The sequence below is a fragment of the Anopheles coluzzii genome, chromosome 2 (assembly GCF_943734685.1).
Source record: "Anopheles coluzzii chromosome 2, AcolN3, whole genome shotgun sequence".
Lineage (NCBI taxonomy): Eukaryota > Metazoa > Arthropoda > Insecta > Diptera > Culicidae > Anopheles > Anopheles coluzzii.
Window position 1 is genome coordinate 85605908 of NC_064670.1, and position 22344 is coordinate 85628251.

Sequence of the window (22344 nt, forward strand, 5' to 3'; positions counted from 1 at the left end):
TCTCGCGCCGCGCGCGTCAGCGTCATCGGCTGTGCGCAAAATCTACTAACACATCGCTTCTTTTTGCTCACCGAAGCTTTCGTGGCCTTTTTGTTTCCCGTTCTCTCGTACAGGCTGCCGACTCTTTCGCACTACCAGCCGGCAGTCCCACTATCAGTCGATGCGAAAGCACTCAACGATCTGAATCGATGGTTCTCTTTCCTGCTCAATCAAACCACGCGACGGGCGTCTTCTTTTCGCCGCCTGGGCATTGGATGGTTGCGGGAGGACTTTCGGCCAATTGAGGGATGCTGGGAGGATTGTGTGTGTTATCTTCGGGTTTTTTGTTGTTGCTGTTGCTGTTGCTATTGGCCCATGCTTGCTCTCGGGTTCGGTGTGTTGCGTGTAGTGCGCGGTGGAAGCGCCAAGCCGTTATCCTCTATATATAAATGAGAAAACAATTTTGCCTCCGCCAAGTATTTCACTGTTGGTCCTAACAGTAGTAACAGTGTTTCGATCTTCCGAAGCGTTCTTCTTTGGCGATTTGTGGCGGGCGGTAGTCAAATCGTTCCGTTTCCTAAACCGAATCACTTTCCGATATCTAAAACAAACTCACTCGGGTTTGGAGGAAATCAGTTGAGAATCGAACCGGTGTAGTGATTCAAAGTGCAATTTAAAGCAGTGTGCAACGTGAGTAGCCGACTCAACCAGTGCATCCAGTAACGGGGAGATCTTCGGCTCGGTACGAAGGAAACGCTACGCTTGAGCTTGGATTTCAACGGCGCCCCTGTGCAGCGCATGGATAGTATCAAGGTAAACAATATCATTTTCAAACGCGATCAATCACGTGATAACTCATTTCCGATACGCTACCGTGACACGATCTTGTGTGAATGCAATGGCAATTTGTTAGCGTCATTATGGTGTAATTAATCGCTGGAAACTACTCAGTGCGCATGTGCGTTCAAGTAGCGTGGGGTATGATCGTACGATCATTTTCCGTATCGCATGATCTGCACCTGCCAGGTTTATGGTGCCTTGCTTTGCATAATTATAGTCGATTGATACGAGTGAAAAGTCAAGTGCAGAGCGTTCGCTGATTATACAAATCGAGATCTGAGTTCGTCAATTAGAACTGTTTTTTTATTCTGAAATTAGTTTAAGAGGTTTGATAAATTTTGGAGAAAAGTCAGAACACGAAAAAGCCTAAAGGACTAATATCATTTTGCTTTTCTTATAAACTCAATCATTTCATCGAAATTACATCATGTAGTTTTTAATTATGTTGCATCATAATTAGTTCATGTCTATTGACTTTGTGAATAATTTGAACTTTTTCCAGTTCATAAAAATTTAATAATACAAAGTAAAGAAGAAAAGAGAAGTTTTCAGAAGATTAAGTTTTGGAATTTTGTTTAAAATTATATAATGTTGTAACAACCTATTAAACGATCAAAAAAGATCTATAATTGTACGCATACATTTTTATTATCGTTCATTAGATTCAGTCAACAATGATAGATATTCCTATATTCCTAATTCTTTCATGTTGAACAACTAATTGGCACTGCTAACACTTGTATCCCTAATGTATCAATGTCACACCACAGTCACCCATCTTGTTCTCCAATGATTTCCTCGTTGTTTTCCACCTAATCGAATGCTAATAAATGTAATGGAAAATTTTCACTTCCTGTGAAACGTTGCGGGTGCGATTAATAGAAGAAGAAAAAAAAAACAATCTAACATAGAACATTGCGTGCACAATCCGCTACGAGTTTGCTAGTGACAGCGGTAAGATTCCTATTGTCCCCGGGCTGGTTCGTTGGCTGTCGCCCGTACTACAACCTGTTGCGCTTATGTTATTTTTCAATTCATATTCTACGGAAACGATTCGCACGCGGTAAAACCATTTTCCAGTTGAATGACGGATTGACGGGCCGCTGTAACCCGCAACAAAGACGTAGACTAACAGAGGTACGGGAGCGAGTACCCCGGCTAGTCGATAAGACGTTTTGTAAAGGCATGGATTAAAGAATTTGCGGTACAGTTTCTTTGCTAGCGCTCGACAACGGGTCGCGCAGATCTATTAAATACGAGGTAGAGAGAAACACGTTTACGCAACGGAAGCAACGGAGGAAATTGGAAGTGAGAATGGGTGTGTGCGGGCTGTAGCGACAGTGTTATAACAGGATAATCCCGGTAGGACAGCCGTAGCGGAGTGAATGAATAATAGTTTCCATCAGAACGCTTGGCGAATGACTAATTAATACGCTGTACACTAAAGCGGAATAGTCAGTGTGATTAATAAGAAGGAGTTTATCAGACGGTGATCATTGAAGCAAAAACCCTTTAGTTTCTGCGTAATCAACAGTTGTCTTGTCGTGATTACGGTTACATTTATAACAACCATCGAACTACACTCATCATAACTAACAATAGCGATCAATGTAGGTAATTATGAAACAGTAGCGTAGCAAGTCTTCAACCTTACACACTGTAGGTTGTGTGATCAAATTTAATTTAAAGCGAAACCATGCTTATTGATGCACCTACGAAAGTTTTCGTAAACCATGATGCAAGATGATCTGATGCAGTCCTAGATAGTCTAGCGAACACGAATCTATGAAAGCAATCAAAATCATTTTACATTGTTTTGCAGTGTAGTGAATTGCTTAATCTTTTATTTATAACTAATGATTATTAAAAGTTGTTATCTTCCATTTCTAATTTAACACTTCGAATGTGATATTTCAAACAAAAACTCCTACCTTTGTTTCGGCACAATACATTTTAGAACTCACTGTACTAAATGGTACTAAAAAGGGGAAGCCGGCGATAGTAATGCTAAACAGGGAACACATACACTGCCCCAGCGTTACACGCGTGCTGCACCGTTTCGCTACACTTAATTCAATTACCCAATGAAGCGACGGAACTGCTGCGGTTGTGTTGGTGATCATATCCATTAATACACGGGGCAAGGCAGACATACCGTCGGAAGGCCCCGTTCCTGAGCTGCACGTATCCATTATGTGAGACCGCTGTTTTAGCTCTCCTCTGCTGACCTACGTGAGAAGGGTCCCAGTGATGGTGTGCCTAGCGCAGATCAACGATATCAGTTGAACAAGAGCGACACGGTTTTTTTTTTGTTGGATTTCTCGCCCAAAACCGTTCAAGGGTTTTGCCAAATACCTTTCCCTCGATACGGTCGGATATAAGCGGCTGATAGAAATTTGGAAAACCAGTGCTAGGGTGAAGCTGTCTAACATCGATTCACAATAGTGTGTGACCAGGTTTGTGTGGGGTGTCATTTAATGGTGGTACGGGTGTAGTAACATAGCTGCATAATTTCTCCCCATTTCTGCTGGCACAATTGTCACGACGGGGCAGAAAAAGTGTTTTGTTTGTCGTTCAACGAATTTTGTGTGAAGTGTGTTGCTACAGCAGCTGCCGCTGGTGGTGGGGGTAGTAGTAGTAGTGGTAGTGGTGGTGGCTGGTGGTGGTGGTGATGGTAAGGGTGGTGATGGTAGGCCAATCAAGCAAGGCGGAGATTTGAGTATTGTACTGAATCCGGTCACATCATCCGTTGGCAGGGTTCTGGAGTACCAGACTCACGGGCGTAGGTCGTTCGCGGTGGTTGTTGTGGCGCCGAGAGGTAGTGGTAGTGACAGCGGCACAGGTTAAGTGGGATAGAAGATACACAGCTAACGAGCGGGTGTCGCAGCGCGAGCAAGGAGTGAAAGAGAGCGAAAGTGATAGCAGCAGAGTAGTGTGTGATAGGGAAGAAAATGGAAGCCCACATCCGGTCGTCAAGGGAAGAAAAGCTGCCCGTGGCCCGGGAAGCAGTGTTTTGTAAAACATGAATGCGATTCCACGATTCCACGAGCGCTACTGCAGGCAGCAACTAGCCGAGCGCGTCGTGCCGTGGTGACGTGCCGAGGTCAATCGAGCCATAAAACCGTCGGACCACTGCACTCTGGCGTCCTTCGCAGGTGTGACAAAACAGCCAACCAACCAACCATAGGCTTCGGTCCGGCGTGTGATGGAATGCAGGTGCGTGCGCGGCTGCAGATTGTTCGACCGACGCGCAAAGATTCATCTGACAACCGAGCAGAGCAGCTCGGTGGCGTGGAAAAGGTGGAAAAGTATTGCGACTGTTTGCCAGTGCGTAAAACGATCGCCCCTTGCGCGACACTAGCGCCGGAACGTGTGCAGCGGTGCCCTCGCGCAAGTGTACGGCAGCTTAGTAGTGCCGCCGCCCGCTTGCCGCGGGGTCTGTGTGCTGCGGGACGAAATTGTGCTAATAATTTGTGCCACTTTTTTTCGGGGTGTCACACCGACAAAGGCCGACGGCACCTATACATACGGTACCGAGCGATACGACCGACACACACACCTACAGAAACCCGTGCCCGGAACTCTCGTCCGTCGACGACGATCGGCTGCATCGCAACGGATCGTTGACAACTGCACTGCTGAGCTGAAAGCACCTAGAGAATTGGAGACTGTTACTGTACAATGTTAAAAGTAAGTATTTTGGCATTTGGCCGTGGCAGTTATGTGGGCTGCATGATTGCATGGAAGAAGTAAGTAAAGCGAATCGTTCGCTTGCTTATGGTAACTACTTACACGTGTTCTAGAAATGTCTACGCCCATGTGGTGTGCGCAACTGTTTCTACGATATGAATGCGACCAATTGACAATCGATAAGGTAGGACTTGTGACGCCCTTACCTTCTTCAGTCACTTGAATGTAAGATTGACGCCTTGCATGTGTTTGTATGTGTGAAAATTGAAGAAGGTTTGAATTAAAAATAAATCAATTTTACGATACACAAGAAGCGGTAATGGAAGAACCATTACGAACACGTGTTACAACGCCATGGGAGATTAGACCGTGGAGACGCCAACATCTTTATGTAAACTGTGTTCTTTGAACCTGAACTATGAGCCTATCATAGGTCGCCTATGAACCTTCTTGCTTGTTATTTTTTCGGATTTATCTTCTAAAAAAGATGAAAACAATTTGACATGCAACAAGAAATGATTCTTCTTCTATGTGGCGTAGCCGTCCTACGCGGACATGTCGGTCTACACTAATACAGACTTTCCAGACATTATGAAATACCACGCTGCTGGATAGCCAGTGCTTGCTACGGGAGGACGATCCAATCTAGAGTAGAACTCAGGACGGGCATGTTGATACGTCGTACGAGTTGAAGACTGTACCACGGAACCGCCCCAAGAACAAGAAATCATTAAGTAAAGCTAGAGTTTTATTTTTAAGTGCGCGAGAAGGAACAGTTTGTTTCTAAAGGCGCGTGGGGGAACTACGCAAAAAAGCGAACTGTGCAAAACACGAACAACGCCGTGTTCCATAAGCGCTATTTGTACGGTATCAGTTTAACTCGTTAATAACCACCACCCGGTATAAGTTGTTACATTTTAGCTTCATCATCGTTCCTAACAATACCGCCACGATCGTCGTACGGCTGCTTATGAATCATTTCCTTCCTACTCCCTTCAAACAAGGTGCATTTCCCTCCCCGATTAGGAGCGTCGTGAGAAAATCGATCCAGACGATCAAGTGTCCAATCCGCGTTCTTCCGTCGAAATGGTAAAAATAGCATGCCGCCTTCACTACTAAACCAAACCCAACGTCGACCGGAGACACCGGTGTGCACGAGAAATTGATTTTTGTATCCACTGTCAAGAACGCACGTTTGTGCAGTGTGTCAGCAGGCCTGGCAATACGATCCCGGTTGGGGCGGTAATTAGAAGACCAGCAGCGCGTAGCTACTGGCGATGTCGCAGGCCTTTCCCTCCCAAACGTGGGGAGTGGGGGAGCAGGAGCGGAGAATGTAGAAGGAGAAGAGGGAAAAGACAAGCCCCTGGCGGGGTGTGTTACAATTGCAATCGATGGAAGGTGATCGTTTGTCGATTATGTTTCCCAACACCCCACGGTGCACAGTTGCGATCAGGCGTTGAAGTGACTGGCCGATGCGTGCCGTACCGGACGGAAAGAAAAAGCGAAGAACAAGGGAAGGGGCACGGGAAAACGTTAGAGGCAGGTGGCTTACACTGCACGGCAGAGTAATTGCATCAGACTGCATCAAATGCAGTGTTAGATAATTAGCAACAATTAGCTCGGATGTATGTAAACAGTAGCTGATAGATTGTTCTAGTTGAGAAGGCCACATGGCGATCAAAGGCGACCAATTCCCTGCACGGATGATGGAATTGGTGTGCATTATTTCGTGGGCTTTACATTTAGCTAGCTGCTTGAAGGCTACGCACGGCCCGCTGCTGTCGGAAGCAATTGGCCCGTACAATTCCACCGCGATTGACACATGAGGTGGGGAATGTTCCGCGCAGGTGACAGGTTAAAGCCCGCCTATCAGTCTTACAGGGTTTCACACTTTATCTCAAGACCGCGGGACCCCTTCCCGAATCTGTCTTAGCCAAAGCCAAGACTGCGGTATGATGCTTGAAAACGTTGATGATACCTGAATTCATCGGATGCAATGCTGAATCTGCGGCACATTTCTCGAAACACACTGGTCCGCGCCGAGGACATGCGGTCGAATATTTTTTTTACACGGATAACCTTTGTGTACATCAGTGTATGAGAAACACCCAATTATCCTTTTCGTGTTTTTACCAAAAAAGACAATTTAATAAAATGAGTGAATGCATATTTCTGCAATTAAAATATTTACAAGTGTCAAGAAAGTAGTTTGAACTGTTTAAATAATGTTTTTTTGTAAAAACACGAAAAAAATAATAGGTTGTTTTCAGTACACTGATGTACACAAGGGTTATCCGTGTAAAAAAATATTCGACCGCATGTCCTCGGCGCGGACCAGTGTGTTTCGAGAAATGTGCCGCAGATTCAGCATTGCATCCGATGAATTCAGGTATCATCAACGTTTTCAAGCATCATACCGCAGTCTTGGCTTTGGCTAAGACAGATTCGGGAAGGGGTCCCGCGGTCTTGAGATAAAGTGTGAAACCCTGTATGGTGGTTGGATTTTTCCACTGCTGTCTACAGTGGTTGGATTTGCTATGAGCTGGAGTTTCCTGGACGTTTCGCTTCATCCATTGCAGGTGATTCACAGTTTAGTGTTCCAAAGTACTAAAGTCTAGGGTAAAACATTTGGGTATTTTGCCCAGGTTTAAGGACCACTTTTACTCAGCAAATGCAGTGAGATATTGCATAAGCCCTTGTTATGTTGCGACACTAAAGATTTTCTTGTAAATGTCACTGTGATCACCGCACTCGTTTACTCTGTCCTTGAGGGCAATCTAAAGGATATTCAGAGTAGGCTAGTGATCAAGTTGTCATTCAAACCACTTGATTACTGCTTCACAGAACCTGTGCAATTCTAATGAGCTGTGTTACAAGTGTAGCCAGCTGAGAATCAATATCGCATGTCCTCACACTCATACAACGTTAAACACATTTTGAATATATAGATAACAATTTTTTTTAATCCATGACCCAAGTCTCATCTATGGACGAAAGCTCAAACATGGTTGGTGTTTTTGCCAGGTCGGTTATGCCCTGGCAACATTAACACATTATCATTGTTTTATTTTGTACATCTTTTCCAACTTGAAGCAGTAGCCGGAATAGGTTTAAACCTGCCTAAGCCACTAATAAAATTAACTAGCTTTTATTGATTATTGTTCTCAAGTCCTTAGGTTAATCCATAAAACTGTAAAAAAAAATCTGCTATCAATCGTAGCTTTTAACGCATGTGGTTGTTTTTTTTATCTTTTTTATATCTGAAAAGTGCCAGAAAACATTCCTCCTTTGCTGTATGCAATAAATATTTTATATTCTTGCAAATTTAAGAAAAGATTCATTTTGATTAGTCACACTCAAAGATTCCGAGACAACATTCCCTAATTTGTTTGTGTGTTGTAAGAGACTGTATATATGTTTGTAAAGTTTATCAGCTTACTGCATATACAAGAGTAGCTTAGTATTTGCATTTAGAATGTAAACCTTCAAGATATTTCTTTCGAGTGCCGAAAATAAGTCAGTCATAAGTAATTAGATCTTTCTTAGAAGCACCATAACAAATACAAAATTTGAAACGATTCCTGAGTTAAACAAATTAATAAGGAACAATAAATAAACAAAAGAATTCATCTTGTCCCAAGCGATTTTGACGTGAACCGGCTGAACCAGTGATCATTTGATCGTTCGGGAAACAGCTGAATGGTTCATCCAGCGCATTCATTTCCCTACTGTTTTTAACGATGCAGTAGAGCGCACCGTCATCATCACGATCATCATCATGGGCATCATCATCATCATCGGCACTGCAAATCCAGTCACACACAGCAGGTACAAAAGCATACACAGACAGACACACACCAGCGCAAGTGCATTGTCATCTCACGGGCCGCACTTACCTTGTGGTGGTGCGATCGGGTAACAAAAAGAAAGCATACAGCGGGCTAGAGAGAGAGGGAGAAATGCATTTCTCCTACCACATGATGCATCGGTACGCGCATGTGTGTGGGTCAGTTGTATCGGAACGCAGTTTCGCTTTCGTGTGTGCGTGCATGTCTTTTACTTCTCTTCCCGAAGTGATTATGATGCGTTCGACGCGAACGGAGGGAAAATGCATTTGTCTGAAAGCGCGCTGCGCGGTAGCCCAAAACGAGGCAAAAGTGTTCCGCCAAAGTAACAGTGCAGCAGCAGCAGGTTAGTTTGGCTTTGACAGTACCCCTGAATCGGTTGTTGTTGTTGTTGTTGTTGCAGAAACAAAAGGAATCCAAAGGGCCAGCCCATTTGCGCTGTGGAACTGCTGCAGTGAAGTGATAAAAGTGTTTTTTGTTCTACTCGAAACCGTGCACAGGTGTGTTTAGGTGTGTATTTGGAATGACGGCAGCCTACTACTATTACTTTGTTGGTAACGATGCGCTGCGGTTTGGGGACGGGGCATTTCATGCGATCGTACACCAATTCACCCACCGGAATGGTGCTGAAAATGTCGCCGAGCGATCAACTTTTTATGTTGGCCATTATACATCGTGCGTGAGGTGCGGAGGAAGGTAGGAAAGTGAAGTGGTATAAAGACAGGCGTATGGTTTATTTTATTCTTTTTGATGAGTATTTTTTTATACCTAGAAGCTATATTGATTAAGAATAACCCAGCATTAACCAGCTGAACCATTAAATTGATCAAGGTTTGTGGTTATAGATTTCTATCATCCAAAATAAGGTGTCATTTATCAACTCTGGATGCTAAGGTTCATATTTTTCGTCATGAATTTAACAACAAGATATTCACATAAAACAATGCCATAAAACTGCGCACAAATTGTTATTCACTGCAACAATGCAGTGCGGACTGCAAAAAATCCAACAAAATTGTACATCTTCAACGGCATCGGATCAACTGTAACTGCAATTGATGATTACTACCGTGCAAAAACATTACCGATGTATGGAAAATTTTGAAACTCTGTACAGTAGTCCAATGTCACAATAGAAGGAACAAACTACCCGAAGACATCGGTTAAAATGTATGAGCGATAGGTTTTCTCTCTCCGAGCAATGTTCCTGAGAGAAAATACCGTACACAGAGAGGACGAGAATGTGCGAGTGAAATAAAACATGAAAACATTGGAAATGCTCGTGAAATGAGATATGAAAAATATGAAGGGCGTTTCTCTGCAGATATTAGGAGTCTACGGGGTCATTTCTATTGTGTTTTGCTGTGAATGATATAAACACAAGTTTTTTTTTAATTATTATTTTGTACTTTTATATCGAAAAAATTTTTGGGGGAACTGAGGGAACATTTATTCCTCATTTAGTTATGAAGCGCAAATAATTAAAAAAAAAATAACGCTGATTTACTTCAAGCTCAGATGGTTCCATAGCTGATATTATGAATTCAATATGCCCCAGAATTCCTTCTTGAAGAGTGAGATTTTGAGAATACATGTTGGCCAGTGTGCAGACGTCCATTTGACAAGCCACGAGAGCAAACTCTCTTCGGATGTCTTCGGATGGCACTAACTGTTGCCGTCGCTCTGGCCAGTGTGTGCTCACCCTCATGAGCAAAGATATTGGGTTGGCATAAAAGTATTGTTGTATTTTTAGTTGTTTTTTTTTACACTGAAATACGATATAAAGCTATGCTTTTTATTTACAAGAAAATAACAGCTAGCGTATGCATATTCGATACACTCAAATAAGCATAGGATCAATACTATGGATAAAATACAAGAGTTTATAAAATTATATACTGAATACAATTTGTTCAACAAGCAAACTAAATGAAATTTGCTTAATATTTCACTAGAGAAAAAACAACACTAGCCCAATATTTTCCAATATCTGCCTCCATCCTAAAAAAGCGTACCTTCCTCACCGGATAGCCTAACATGCATTCGCCTGAAGCCCGCGCGTACTTTAAATACCCGCTAACGTCGGAAAACGTTATTAAACGCGCAATCGTCTGTGTCGTCTCGTGGTTGCAGCAAGCGCGTGCCAGTTCGCGAATCGCGAAATCCGTTGTACCTTAAACCGCAAGCTACGCTAAGAAAAACCCGAGTGGTGCGTCTGTTGTACTTTTTGTTGTTGCTGTCGTTGTTGTAGTTGCTTCCCCAGCTAACCCGATCTTTACCCCGTGTGCGTTATTTCCGTGCGACCGAGGAAAACAGTGGCAATTGGCGGCCAGTGGGGGCTGCAATAAGAAAAAAAGGGAAAAAAGAGAGCAAAAAGTTTGGTTCGCAAAAGCGAAATTGAATCCCGAAGTCGTTTGGCGAGAGTTGGGTGCTGGTTGTTGCCTTGTGCGTGGTGGGAAGTGTGTGTGTGTGTGTGTGAATGTGTGTCTTTTTACTTGTCATTTGTTTTGGTGTTGTGAACCATCTGGAGTGGTAAAAATTGCGCCTCGATCACGATCTTTGGCGGAGATCGTCACCAAAACCAAGTGACGGTGATACATGCGGATAAATAATTTAAACCATTTGCTTGCTCTCCATTCTGAGGCAGACGGATTTACTACGGTCCCGCCATCGGCACGCGGTAAAGTGTAGAATCGTGCAGTAAATTTTGCGGGGAAATTTATCATCCGTTCACACCATAATCGCCTTCATATTGTGGCAGAACTTGGTTTTTGGAGCAGTTCGGGAGGGAAACAAAATTAACCGCTCCGCTGCGATCGCCAAAGATCGGCCAAACAAAGTAAGGGGGACACGCGATCCAAGTGCAGAGGTGGTGTTCAATATTGCCTTCATAACAAACCGTTTAATGACTTCGGTCTAATGATACAGTGCTTGTGCCGCGTAGTCGAAGGAGTCGACCCACAACGCCCAGAATTGTTGGCGCTCTGTTGGTGCGCGTTAGTGTAAAAGGAAAGCGCGATCGAAGGCAATAATTCGTGGCAATTGATCCACTTGCAAGTGTGCAGGGCAGAGTGCAGAGTGTCAGTGTATGTGCGACGGCCGTTCGAGCCGATCTGCAACCGCAAGGAGACTAATATTCTAGGAGTCTTCAAACCAAAAAAAAAAGAAGGAAGGTTCCTTCCTCCACCCAAACCGCCAGTGACCGCCGAGGAAAGTGCCGGTGGACGGCGGCCGTGCTCGGAAACTGCACAACTGTGGTTGTATGTTGGCGTAGTCTCGCGACTATCTCGCACGAGAGATAGAGCGAGCAAAGGATAGGCGCAAAAGGTAATCCTGAGATCCGGAGAGTCTTTCCTTGCATCTTCACCAAACGCCCGAAACTGGCTAGACTTTGAGGGGAGGGGGTATCAGCAGGGAGACACATAATCGTCCCTTCGTGTGAAACCGCACAGTAAGCGGCGAATGGTTGACTTACTGGCACACACACCGAAATAAAACAAAATCGGGTAAAAGCAGCAACCGCGGTGGCACGCATTTCGCATCTCGCTACAAGAGATACCTGCCGGGTCGGGGAGACAAATGAAGGGAAAAGTCTACCATAATACGCAAAAGGGGTAGGAGCAATTATGTGGGGCCAGGGCGGGAATGGCAAGGCAAAAACTGCTCGAAATTCAACCACCAAAGAGGACGGAACCGCGCCCAGCAGGGGGGACGTCGGCGGTAAAATGAAAACAAAACGAAACATTTGTCAAAAATTAAGAGCAAAACGAGAAAGATACACCATTGAGAACGCGGTACGAGATACGGAGCAGCATGAATGATCACGATCACGATATTAGTGCAGCCGCTTGATACTTGCGTGTGTGTGTGTGTGGTTGTATATGTTTGATCGTGTATGATCGCGGTAACAGAGATCTTAATCGCGATCGAGCTACGGGACAGGAAATGCAAATGCAGACAAAACAAACACACACTTTGCGACCCATACACATGAATGTTTCCTGCCATTCGTTATCTGCTTTATCGTGTTGGCTACAAATTGCCCTTTCCTTCAATCGCATACCAGGATCGTAGATGAAGTCGTTGCAGCTCCTACTTTCGCTCTATGAAAGTCACCAAATTGTTTGTAATTGCTGGAAAAGAAATCCAATCACATCTTTCTTGTGGTTGACGCAAAACACAAGGACCAATGTGAAGTGTTGTCCTAGCAGCGAGGCGTTGCAAAAGGACAGTGAACTGTGTACCAATTGTCACTGATGGTATCTGCTACATCGACTGTCTTTGGAACAATTCTCCCTTGGCAAGTCGTTTTTTTTTCTTCTTCTTCTGTTGGCTCCATCTCTCCACCCTGTTGGCTGTCGAAAAAGTGACGGGAAGGGAACGGAACTTGCCTCGCAAGAAAAACGGTTATCGAATAACCCGACGGTGGCCCCGGAGTGGTCTTTGAATGTGACGGAAAATTGTGCTATAATACTTCCGAGCAGCGCGCCAGGCCAACCGGAGGGAGGGGGTTAGGGCGAGACCAGCTTGAGGACCGATACTAAATGTGTATGTTTTACTTTTACTTTCGTGCCGCAGCAAACCATCCTTCTCGCGTCTCTCTATCTCTCAATCTCTCCCTTTTTCTTTCGTTATCTCTCTCTCTCTCTCTCTCTATCTCTCTGGTACACTGCTGCCCGGTCTGTCAGGGAGCGAACTTTGTCAGGCTTAGTTGGATCATTTCCTCTTCTCGTGGACCGATTCGCTCGCCACATTCACATCGTTTAGCCACTAATACTGCTCGAATCGCCACTCGCCTCCCTTTCGTACAGCGTTTGGTGGGAGAGGGTTGTACGCATTTGGAAGGGATGAGGGTAGGCGAAGGGGCAGATCGTCTCAAATCGTGTCGATCTGACGTAACACGCTGAGCCCACTTTCATCAAACAACGTACAGACACAGCCGCACGACGCTGCAGCTCCTAACCGAGCTGCAGCAGCGTGCAGCACCACCCGAACTGTCGATGATCACACCACGAGCATGATGATCATCAGATCGTCCACCAAACCCCGTGCGCCCCTCGGCACGATGTCAACTGACGATGATGACGCTGATGATGCTTGTGGGAGGAGATGGCGGTGGCGGAAAGTGGACACCAAACACATACCGAATATACCGGTTTCGGTAGGCGCGATGCAACTGGCGGCACAGACCGAACGAGCGGCACCAGCCTCACCAATCCACCCCAGTCTCTCTTCCCCAGCATCGTGCAAACCTTTCCTGCGGTGCTTTTTGATGCGACAGACGCTGAGCCTTTGGAAGGTCAGAAAGAATGGTTCGGGAAAACACACACACACACACACCGTTTACCGCATGTCACACGCCGATAAGGGAGGGCGTGAGTGCGCTCGCGCGCGCCACACGGTTTTAAAAAGGGGGCACGTCCTATTGCAGCAAGTGTACGGCGGTCGGTTTGGCGAGCTACACGAGTGCCAAGTCGAAGGAGCCGTCGGCATGGTGGTGTCCTCGCAAAAAACGACGCAAAACACTGAAACAAGGATCGGTCTTTTTGACAGCAGCACTAATGCGCGACCGGGGCAGGCCGGGGTAGTATTGGAGCTCAAATTACTGCAATCCGCACCGTTTACGTCATACGCGCTCCAGTTGGTGGTGAATATAGGCAGGCTATGCAGGGAAAACGGTGCGCGGAAAATGGAGAACTGAAACGGACGCGGACCAGTTCTGGTGGGTCCACCACCATCACCAAGGGGCCGCTGTGAGGCGCGCGCTTGTGGCAAGCGACGAAATGGCCGCACACACATTCTTTTTCAATTAACACCGCATCGCTTCGTAGAAGACGAGCGCAGGAGGAGCGCACGGGGAGGAATTGGCCAGCGGTCAAACCGGCGGAGAACGATTAGTTAGCAGGCCGTTAAGGGAGATTTGAGAGAGAGAGAGAGAGAGGGAGAGAGAGAGAGGGAGAGAAAGAGAGAGAAGTGAAAAAACCAAACACGCAGCAAAACGAAAATTAATCAAGACACGCTGAGACACAAGACACAACAAGCATATTGCCGCGCGTCCAGTACACGATCTTCCCGTTTGATGGTCTGTGTGTGTGTGTTGACGTGTGCGGCTGGCTTGGTTGGTCCCTGATCGGGAGGGCTGATAATTACCCAGTAGGCAAACTAGAGCCGTCATCTAACCCCATCGACTTGTTGATTGCGCACCGAGAACGAGTTAGACTCATTGGCGGCTGCCATCTTTAGCGCGATCGTCACGAAGTCTACACCAGATTTTCAGAGTGTATGCGGCCGTGTGTGTGAGTGTGTGCTTTCGGTGGGGTGGGTTGCCCGCAGGCAAAACAACTCCCGTAACAGGTTGCTCTACGCTAGATTTCTGACTCTTTGGGGCGACCGTTTTTTATTACACAGTTACGGTTTGAATTGGGTATTAGGGCGCATCGCTGATAAGCAACGAGAGAAGAACATGTGTAAGGCGTAATGATGCTTTGTAGTAGATAGTAATGGTAGTGTGTAGTGATGTGCTCTCTGGAGCGCACCCACCACTCCGATGTGTCTTCAGATATTGTTAGTCCGACTTCGGGAAAATCGGAGTCATCCGGTGTTGTCCGGAGTCGTCTGGAGTCATCCGGAGTCGCCCGAAGTCGTTCGTAGTTGGAGTCGTCCGAAGTCGTCTGGAGTCGTCTAGAGTCGTCTGGAGTCGTCCTGAGTCCTGAGTCTTTCGAAATCGGAGTCGTCCAGAGTCGATAGGTGTCAACTGGACCCGTCCGGTGCAATGTTCTTGTGATCAGTCATTTAATTTCGTTGTGTTTTTGTCTTTTACTTTGCATGTATATTTCGTATACAAGCCTTTATTTCGAAGGCCGACTGCGACTCCTTGCGACTCCGGGTGACCTCGGACAACTCCGATTCTGGACGGCTCCAGATGATTCCGAACGACTCTGGATAGTGCTGGGTGGAACTAGCTTCCGGAGTAGGTTCCTAAAATATCGAAGTCGGATCGGAGTCGACTGCTGATGTTTGCCAACTTTACCCATCACTAAGTTGTGTGGTTGTTCTGAAGCCATCTTAAGCCTCACTGACAACATTAACACAAAAAAAATCTGTCCTAATTACCAGCGAAAATAGTTTTCGTGCCTAGTCTGTTAAGGCTGACTACTTTTTGCCATACAATCGCTATCTCCAAAAGATCTACGTTCGGCCTACTACTCTCGACTCGTAACGTCAATCACACTTCAATTAGGTGGTCAAAATTCACAAAAGATGTCACAAAAAAGTCTTTTAAGCGGGACACGTGTGTGTGAGTTTTTTTGCTGAAGATCGCTGTTTTGCAGATCGTCGAGTCCACTTTTTGTGTATGTCTCAACTACAAACGCTACCTCTTCGCCTCTATCCAGGGTTGCGTGCAGATGGATATTAGGAGATAAAAACCAACCATCCGACAAGGTCTCAAGGTCCGCCTGGGTCCGCTTTTAGTTGGAATCTGATTATAGCTCTGCCTGCTTTTTCCATGGAACTTCGCAGCAGATACAGCAGAGTGTTGTGACAGTACCGAGAAACCTGCTTCTTCTGCTGACAAATGACTGACGGTCGGGTCGGAGACAACAACGAAAAAACGGCGTATAACAATTAGCAAAACAACAGCTAACCAACCAATGTGCCAAAAATATATCCTTTAGCCGACATTACTGCTTCTGAACTTTTGCTTTTTATGTCGATCGGACCTGAAGGGGAGCAGACTTCATTCCTTCTCTGGAGAGGGATGCGAGTATCGTGCGTCGTCCCCCTGTCGCTTGATCTTACATCCCATTTCGCTTTCGTAACCGTTTCCACCAGCCAGACGGTGCCGTCGAAGGCGTCAGCTTCCCAGCGTGCCCTCGTGCGCTGAGGAATGCGCCGTCAAGCCGTGCAATTCTCGCAAACTTGTCATCCAATTTTCCGACACGGAATCGAGGACACCGTCAGCGGCGGCGTCGGCGGCACAAGCATATCGGTCAAACGAAGTTTTTCGTTCCATTCGGCGCCAGCCAGCCAGCCAGCCAGCCAACCGGCACTGTTCGCCGCCCGAAGATGGAGACACAGAAATTCCCGATCCTCGGGCAGAGTGGCGCCAATTTTTGCCAACAATAGGTTGGCCGCGCGACAAGGTCAGACTGCCCCGCGGCACGATGCAAACACGTGTCGCGAGAAGCAAGGAGCGGGGGAGATTTTATGTTTTGCTTCTAGGTTAGGCGTGTTGAATCGCCGAAATAGAAGCGCGGGAGCACAAAGGTCGTACGGAGACTACGCGCACGCAAACGCACATATGGCTAAGGAAGGTCTGGGGGGGGGGGAGCGGCGTCTTATCCAGCACCTCCGGAACGTGCTGTTGGGCCCGCTGGAAGGGTAAGTCTTGCGGGTGAGTGCTACGCTAATTCCATCGGTGGCTCCTCGTGCTGCAAACGCGTAATCGGAAACCGACTGCGCATGGCGAGCTTTGCGCAATCGGTCACGGAAAGTGTCTCACGCACCGTCGGCGACACGTTTCCTCGACACCGTCCAAACATTCAGGGGATGCCGCCGTCCGGCTGGTGGGGCTGTTGTTCAATGGCAGGTCAAGATTCTACGCCCGGCAAGAAGTGTTCAAGAAGTGCTGCGACCATTCTTGGGCTACTTCAGAACGGGCACGTGTGGGGAGGGTCTACAAGAGCAGGCATGGGACCAAATGCTTTCGCATGGAAATTCCATCGCACAACGCATAGGGTGGTGTGGACAAAAAAAAGGTTTTGTTTACTTCTCTTCTCAGTTGCTTTGATCATCGAGTTTTATCACAACCGCTTATGTTTGTATCACTTTGTTGAATGTTTAAGAGCAATGGCGAATGTATACAATAACATCGATTGCTCACAAGTAATCATTCTCTGAACTATCGTTCTCGGCTTTTGACTTCTCTTTTGATTCGCTCGTTTGATTATGATTTCAAACTTTGCCCAGCGCAGTGTCTCGGGAGCTGGAGAAAATATGCTACGTGACACTTGCTCGAGCTGCCCTTGCTTTGCGCGCCCTTTTCCGCATGCGCCAGCAGATTTTAGGCGCAATTGATGTAATGTTGCTGCGTTACGATACGCCGCGCCGCTACGATAGCCAATGAACGGGCGCGTCGATTGCGTTCTATCATGCGTTTTTCTTTTGCACCACTCAGCCACCCTACTGCTCTGGCTCCGTTTGCCTTCCCCCGAGCCCGTTCTCCGGTTCTATCGCGCTGGAAGGAGAACGCGCAGCGCGCACACGAACCAGAGAGAAAGTGGGAGCTGGCGTGGCGGATTCGCGGTGCAGCGCTTTAATCAACACTTTGACATTTAAATTGTCCGCATTCCTTTTGGCACACGAATTTAAATACAATGGTCCACCCTCCACCCAGGGTGAGTGCATTGCAGCAACGACAGACCCACCCCGCGCAATGCATATCTCCATTGTGCTCCCACCACACCAATGCCAGAGTATCACCCGTACACCTCACGAGCGATACCAATCCGCCCCTCGATCGATGCCTGGTTCGAAAGCCGTACGCGTACTTTCCCAGCCAACCGGGAGCCAACAGCGCGGGGATCTGCTCAGTATTCCGCCCAGCGTGCGTAGTGCAGCGCAAAATTAAAAAGGGAAAAGGGCGGCAGCCGCGAGACGAGCGGTCGTGGGCAGGGGTGAATGGGGACGAAGCAAAAGCAAAAAAAATGAGTGCAGCACCCCTTTTGTGGGACGCATTCCTTTGCAATCTGCAAGACGGCGAAGAGGACCGCGTGCAGCAGCAACAACTGCGCTATAGCGGTGCGCAAGACGCAAGACGACCACGCGGCAAGGTGAGCAACTACCAATCCGTCAACGCGGGCGTGTGTGCGTGCGTGCGTGTATGCGTGTGGAAGAGGTTGGGTGACGTCCATCACCGTCACCTAGGGGTTGCATCCAATCGCCCGGTCACGACACCACGCCGATCGACGTCACGTTATGAAATGTGCGCCGCCGTGCGAAAGGGGTGTGTCATCGTACGCCAGCTGTACCACACGCTGTCGTTGACACCGACCGTACGCGCGCGCGGCGGCGGCGTACTCTCTAAGGTCCCGGTTCGCGGTTACCAACTGCTGCTTGGCTTGCACTCTCTCTCGTTGTGCATGTGCATGGCAGCTGGGCGAAAAGTTCTGCCCGTATCACCCATCACCAGCCCGCACCACAACCTTCCCGTTAAGGTCTGCCGAGCAGCGATCGCGAGAGCAAACCCCTTGGGGAGAACGAATCGAGTGAATCAGCCGGTGGTCTGTCCCATCCCCCTGGGTTGCACCGAGGTAACGGCAAACGGGAGCAAGACGGTGGAAGACCAAAAGGGAGGGCAATGATAAAAGTGTATAATTATAAATAATTGATTTATTTATCTGACCGACCGAACCGAACGGCCGGCAGCCTCCACAAGAGCCGGCAGCAACTGGCCCAACTCATCCGGCGTCCCGGGGGAATGTACGCACATTAGCAGGAATGACGATGCAGCGCGACACACACACACACACTCCAGCGTTCGCGATATTTCTTTCTCTCCCGTCGCTTGTTCGCTTCCTCGCCGTGGTGGCCTCGTGATTAACGCACGCAGCAGCGAGATGCGACGCCATTTGCACGCAGTGTTGGCGGTAGTTCTGCAATCCTGGGCCTGGATCCTGGGATGCACCGGAACGGTTGGGGGAGAAGATCGTAACTAACCCAGGACGACATGATGATGCTCGGTCTGCTACTGCTTTGGGCCGAGGAGCAGTTATCGGTCGGCGATTTTTCTGCGCTGCTGCTGCGCCATTGCGCTGGAAGTTTGCGCTGCGCTGCGGAACGGTGGCGTAATTGCATCCGCTGCAGAAATGGCGTATATTTATAATACGGAGATTGATCGACGTGATGATCGCGGCCCGATCGAGCTGAAGCAGATTTCCGCCGAACGCGCGTGTTTAGCGAACACCAGTTAGTTACATTTAAAAGCCGTACATGCGGCATATGTGTTTATCGGTTGAATGATAGGTCGGAAGAAGCAACAAGCCACAACAATATACTTAGCGTAAATGGTGCATTCGGTGCACGGCACAGGGAGTGGGACGAGAGGGAGGGGAATCATGACATATGAATGAGCTGGCGATAGTGTATGTCCGCAGCCGAATTGTTGGCGCCCACCACCGCTCAAGATTTTCAACGTGCATTAATTAGGAGAGCGAGGAATTCTTCCAGGTCATGGGCAAAAACAAACCCATTTGCCGCATAGTTGCGCCGTTAGTAATGCGGGAATGATTGAGATTGTTTGTCCAATCTCGACACGTACCGCTGCCGCCGCCGACCGGAAACCCGCTTTGCTCCACATTTGAATGAATCATCGATATCGTTGGGATTTCTAAACTTGACCCTTTGCGGTGCGCTCCTTGGGATACTTATTATTTTCCCACGACGATCAATTACCCTCGCGTAGCTGTGCGTGGGTGTGTGCGCAGGGAACTTTCCGTTCTATTGGAGGTGCATGATGCATGCGTCCCGGTGATAGGCTATTTTCAATCATTATCCTCACTACCCGAATGCCCGGGGCACTTTCCACTGGAAGCTGCGGGGAAATATTGATCGGACCGGCCGATATTTCATTCCAGCTGATGTCAGATGCATTCTAGGGCAACTGCCGTGACGCAGTTGTTTTCCACCGCCCTCCGGTAGGGTTGTCTGTGTAATGGTCTCTGATACGGTGGGTATGATGGGAGTCGGAGCGGGTTGGAACATGAGAAAATTACGCCCAGTGCATTTTTCCTCCGGCGGAAAACGGTTAGCAAGGGGGGAAAACCCCGCCGGAACAGGTCCCACGCGCGCCCAAATGTCTGGCGCTCCGTTTACTTTCGAAAAGGAGGGTAGGACTCAGTTGGTGATGAGGGTGGCAGGTCGTTTCAACCAACGTATTGGTTCCGCGCATGGTAGGAACTAGTGATGGGGAAAAATTCGAAGTCGACTCCGATCTGAAATTCTGGAACCGATTCCAGAAGCTATGTCCGCCGAGCATTAACCGGAGTCGTCCGGAGTCGCCTGGAGTCGTCGGGAGTTGCAGTCCTCCGGAGTCGGCTGGAGTTGGCCAAAGGCATTTCATTTCGTAGAGTTTTTTTCTCTTTCACTTTGCGCATGCATGGCTGAAAAAGGCCTTTCTTTGTAAGAATAGCGGTTTGAGTCGACCGAAGTCAGCAGGAGTCGGAATCGGAGATGAAATTCCTGATCATAAAAACATTCCTGATCATAAAACATCCGGACGGTTGCGACTCCGGACGACTCCGCAAGATTCCGCCTTCGGATGTCTCCAGGCGACTCGGGATGTCTCCAGGCGAATTCGGTTGACTCCGGACGACTCCGGACTTCTGACGATTTCGGACAACTCCGACTCCGGGCAAATAAGACTACGGGTGGAGCTATTGGTTCCGATTTTGCAGGAGTTGGAATCGGACTAACAATTGCCTGAGTCAGATTGGAGTCGTGGGTGCGCTCCAGAGGACACACCACTAGTAGGAACACTACACCAGCATCACTACCACGAGACCGATCGCGTTCATCACGGCGTAACGTCTCCTCTCCCCCTCCCTACACACTCCAACCATGCAGCGTATACGCACGCAGACAGTGTTAGGTGCGCGCTCGCTCACGAGAGCTCACTTCGTTCGGACGGTGAATGGCAGAGACGCCGCTGTGGTGGGGAGGCCGCAGTTGGACGCCATGATCGGGCCGCCCCGTCGTGGGGGACGAATCATCATGATTGGATTAAGATCACCGATCAATCGGGCCGATCGGCTAGTCTTGTCTGAGACGGCGACCATCGAACACAACAGCGCGAACTACGCGAATCGAGCAAAACGTTGCCGCATGAGAGTGTGCCCGCGCGAATCGAGCCCCACAATACGGTGTGAATAATTCACGGTCTACGGACGGAAGAAACGAGCATTTTCAGTTTTCGAGCTACTTTCTCATTGTGTATACTCTGCCGCAAAGTGTGTGTGTGGACGTGTGATCCAAGTTCCAAAAGATCCTTCGTTGGGTGGAATATTGTCTTCCTTTTATTTCGAAAAGGTTCGTTGTGCGTGTGTGGTAGTGTACGACAACTCCATTGTAGCAGACTTAAAAGAAGCAGTGGTGCGTGTGCGAGTGTATCGCGTCTGTGTGTATTCTCTTTCGAGTGCCGTTCGAGCAGTTGTCCCTTCACAGTAAGTGTCGATTTAGTAAGAGCAAAAGCAAGTGAGCAAGTGATAGCAGGTTCGAGGTCTACCCAAAACAGCATAGATCAACTATGGGCGGAGGGGGAGCAGGCCCTGTATGTATGTAGGTCCTTTTGCACCAATGATTCGACCGATCATCTCGCCAGCTGCCTCACATTTGCAGTGGGAAACTACCGCTAGATTGAACAGCGAGATTGAACTCTCGCTCGTCTCTCGACAACAGGTGTTTTGGCAAGCATTATATCGTGCAGGATCTGTCATGCATGGCACGACCCCCTGCGATTCGTCGGACGATAATAGTGTGCAATAGTGGCCGATTAGTATGCAGCGTGCAAACACGCACCACCACCAGACAACGATGATGATGATGATGATGATGATGACGTTTTTTTTCGCCAAAAGCGTGTAGTTTTATCATCAGGTGACAACTGTGCCCCTCCGCGAGACTTTCATCGCCCACCACAGAGTTAGAGCGCGCCGAATGCAGTGCCGATCGAGCCCCGGGGCCCGGGCGGGTACTGTCAACTTGTCGCTGACAAGGCACACATTGAAATAAAATGTAAATTCGTTCGGCTTCTATTGTGGCCGCACCGGGGAGACATTGCGGTGCCGGAATGGTCGATCGTCGCGTCTCTCCGTAGCTTTCCGCGGGCCTCGGTACTCGGCCAGCGCACGGGTCGAACCCCAGATCGAGCCGCGATTCGGTTTGATCAAAAGCCAAACGGGCTGCAGGTTTTGTACACTGTACACATCAGCCG

At 47.9% G+C, this 22344-nt stretch overlaps 1 protein-coding gene across 9 annotated transcripts in view; it reads left to right on the forward strand.

Moving 5' to 3' along the window:
- Nucleotides 1–504: 504 nt before the first annotated feature.
- Nucleotides 505–22344, forward strand: part of LOC120948292 (ion transport peptide) — a 39071-nt gene continuing 17231 nt past the window's right edge. For 2 of the 9 annotated variants that reach the window (XR_005750940.2, XM_040364458.2), the window contains exon 1: nucleotides 505–792. Coding sequence is in view for 1 of the 9 variants with exons in the window: in XM_040364458.2 (XP_040220392.1) it covers nucleotides 778–792 (15 nt within the window). In the remaining 8 variants the exon portion in view is untranslated. Of the gene's footprint in view, nucleotides 793–3063; nucleotides 4510–8656; nucleotides 8701–8727; nucleotides 8865–8897; nucleotides 9051–10445; nucleotides 11682–21170; nucleotides 21575–22344 lie in introns of those variants that run through there. The other 7 variants (XR_005750941.2, XR_005750947.2, XR_005750944.2 and 4 more) reach the window with 7 other exon arrangements.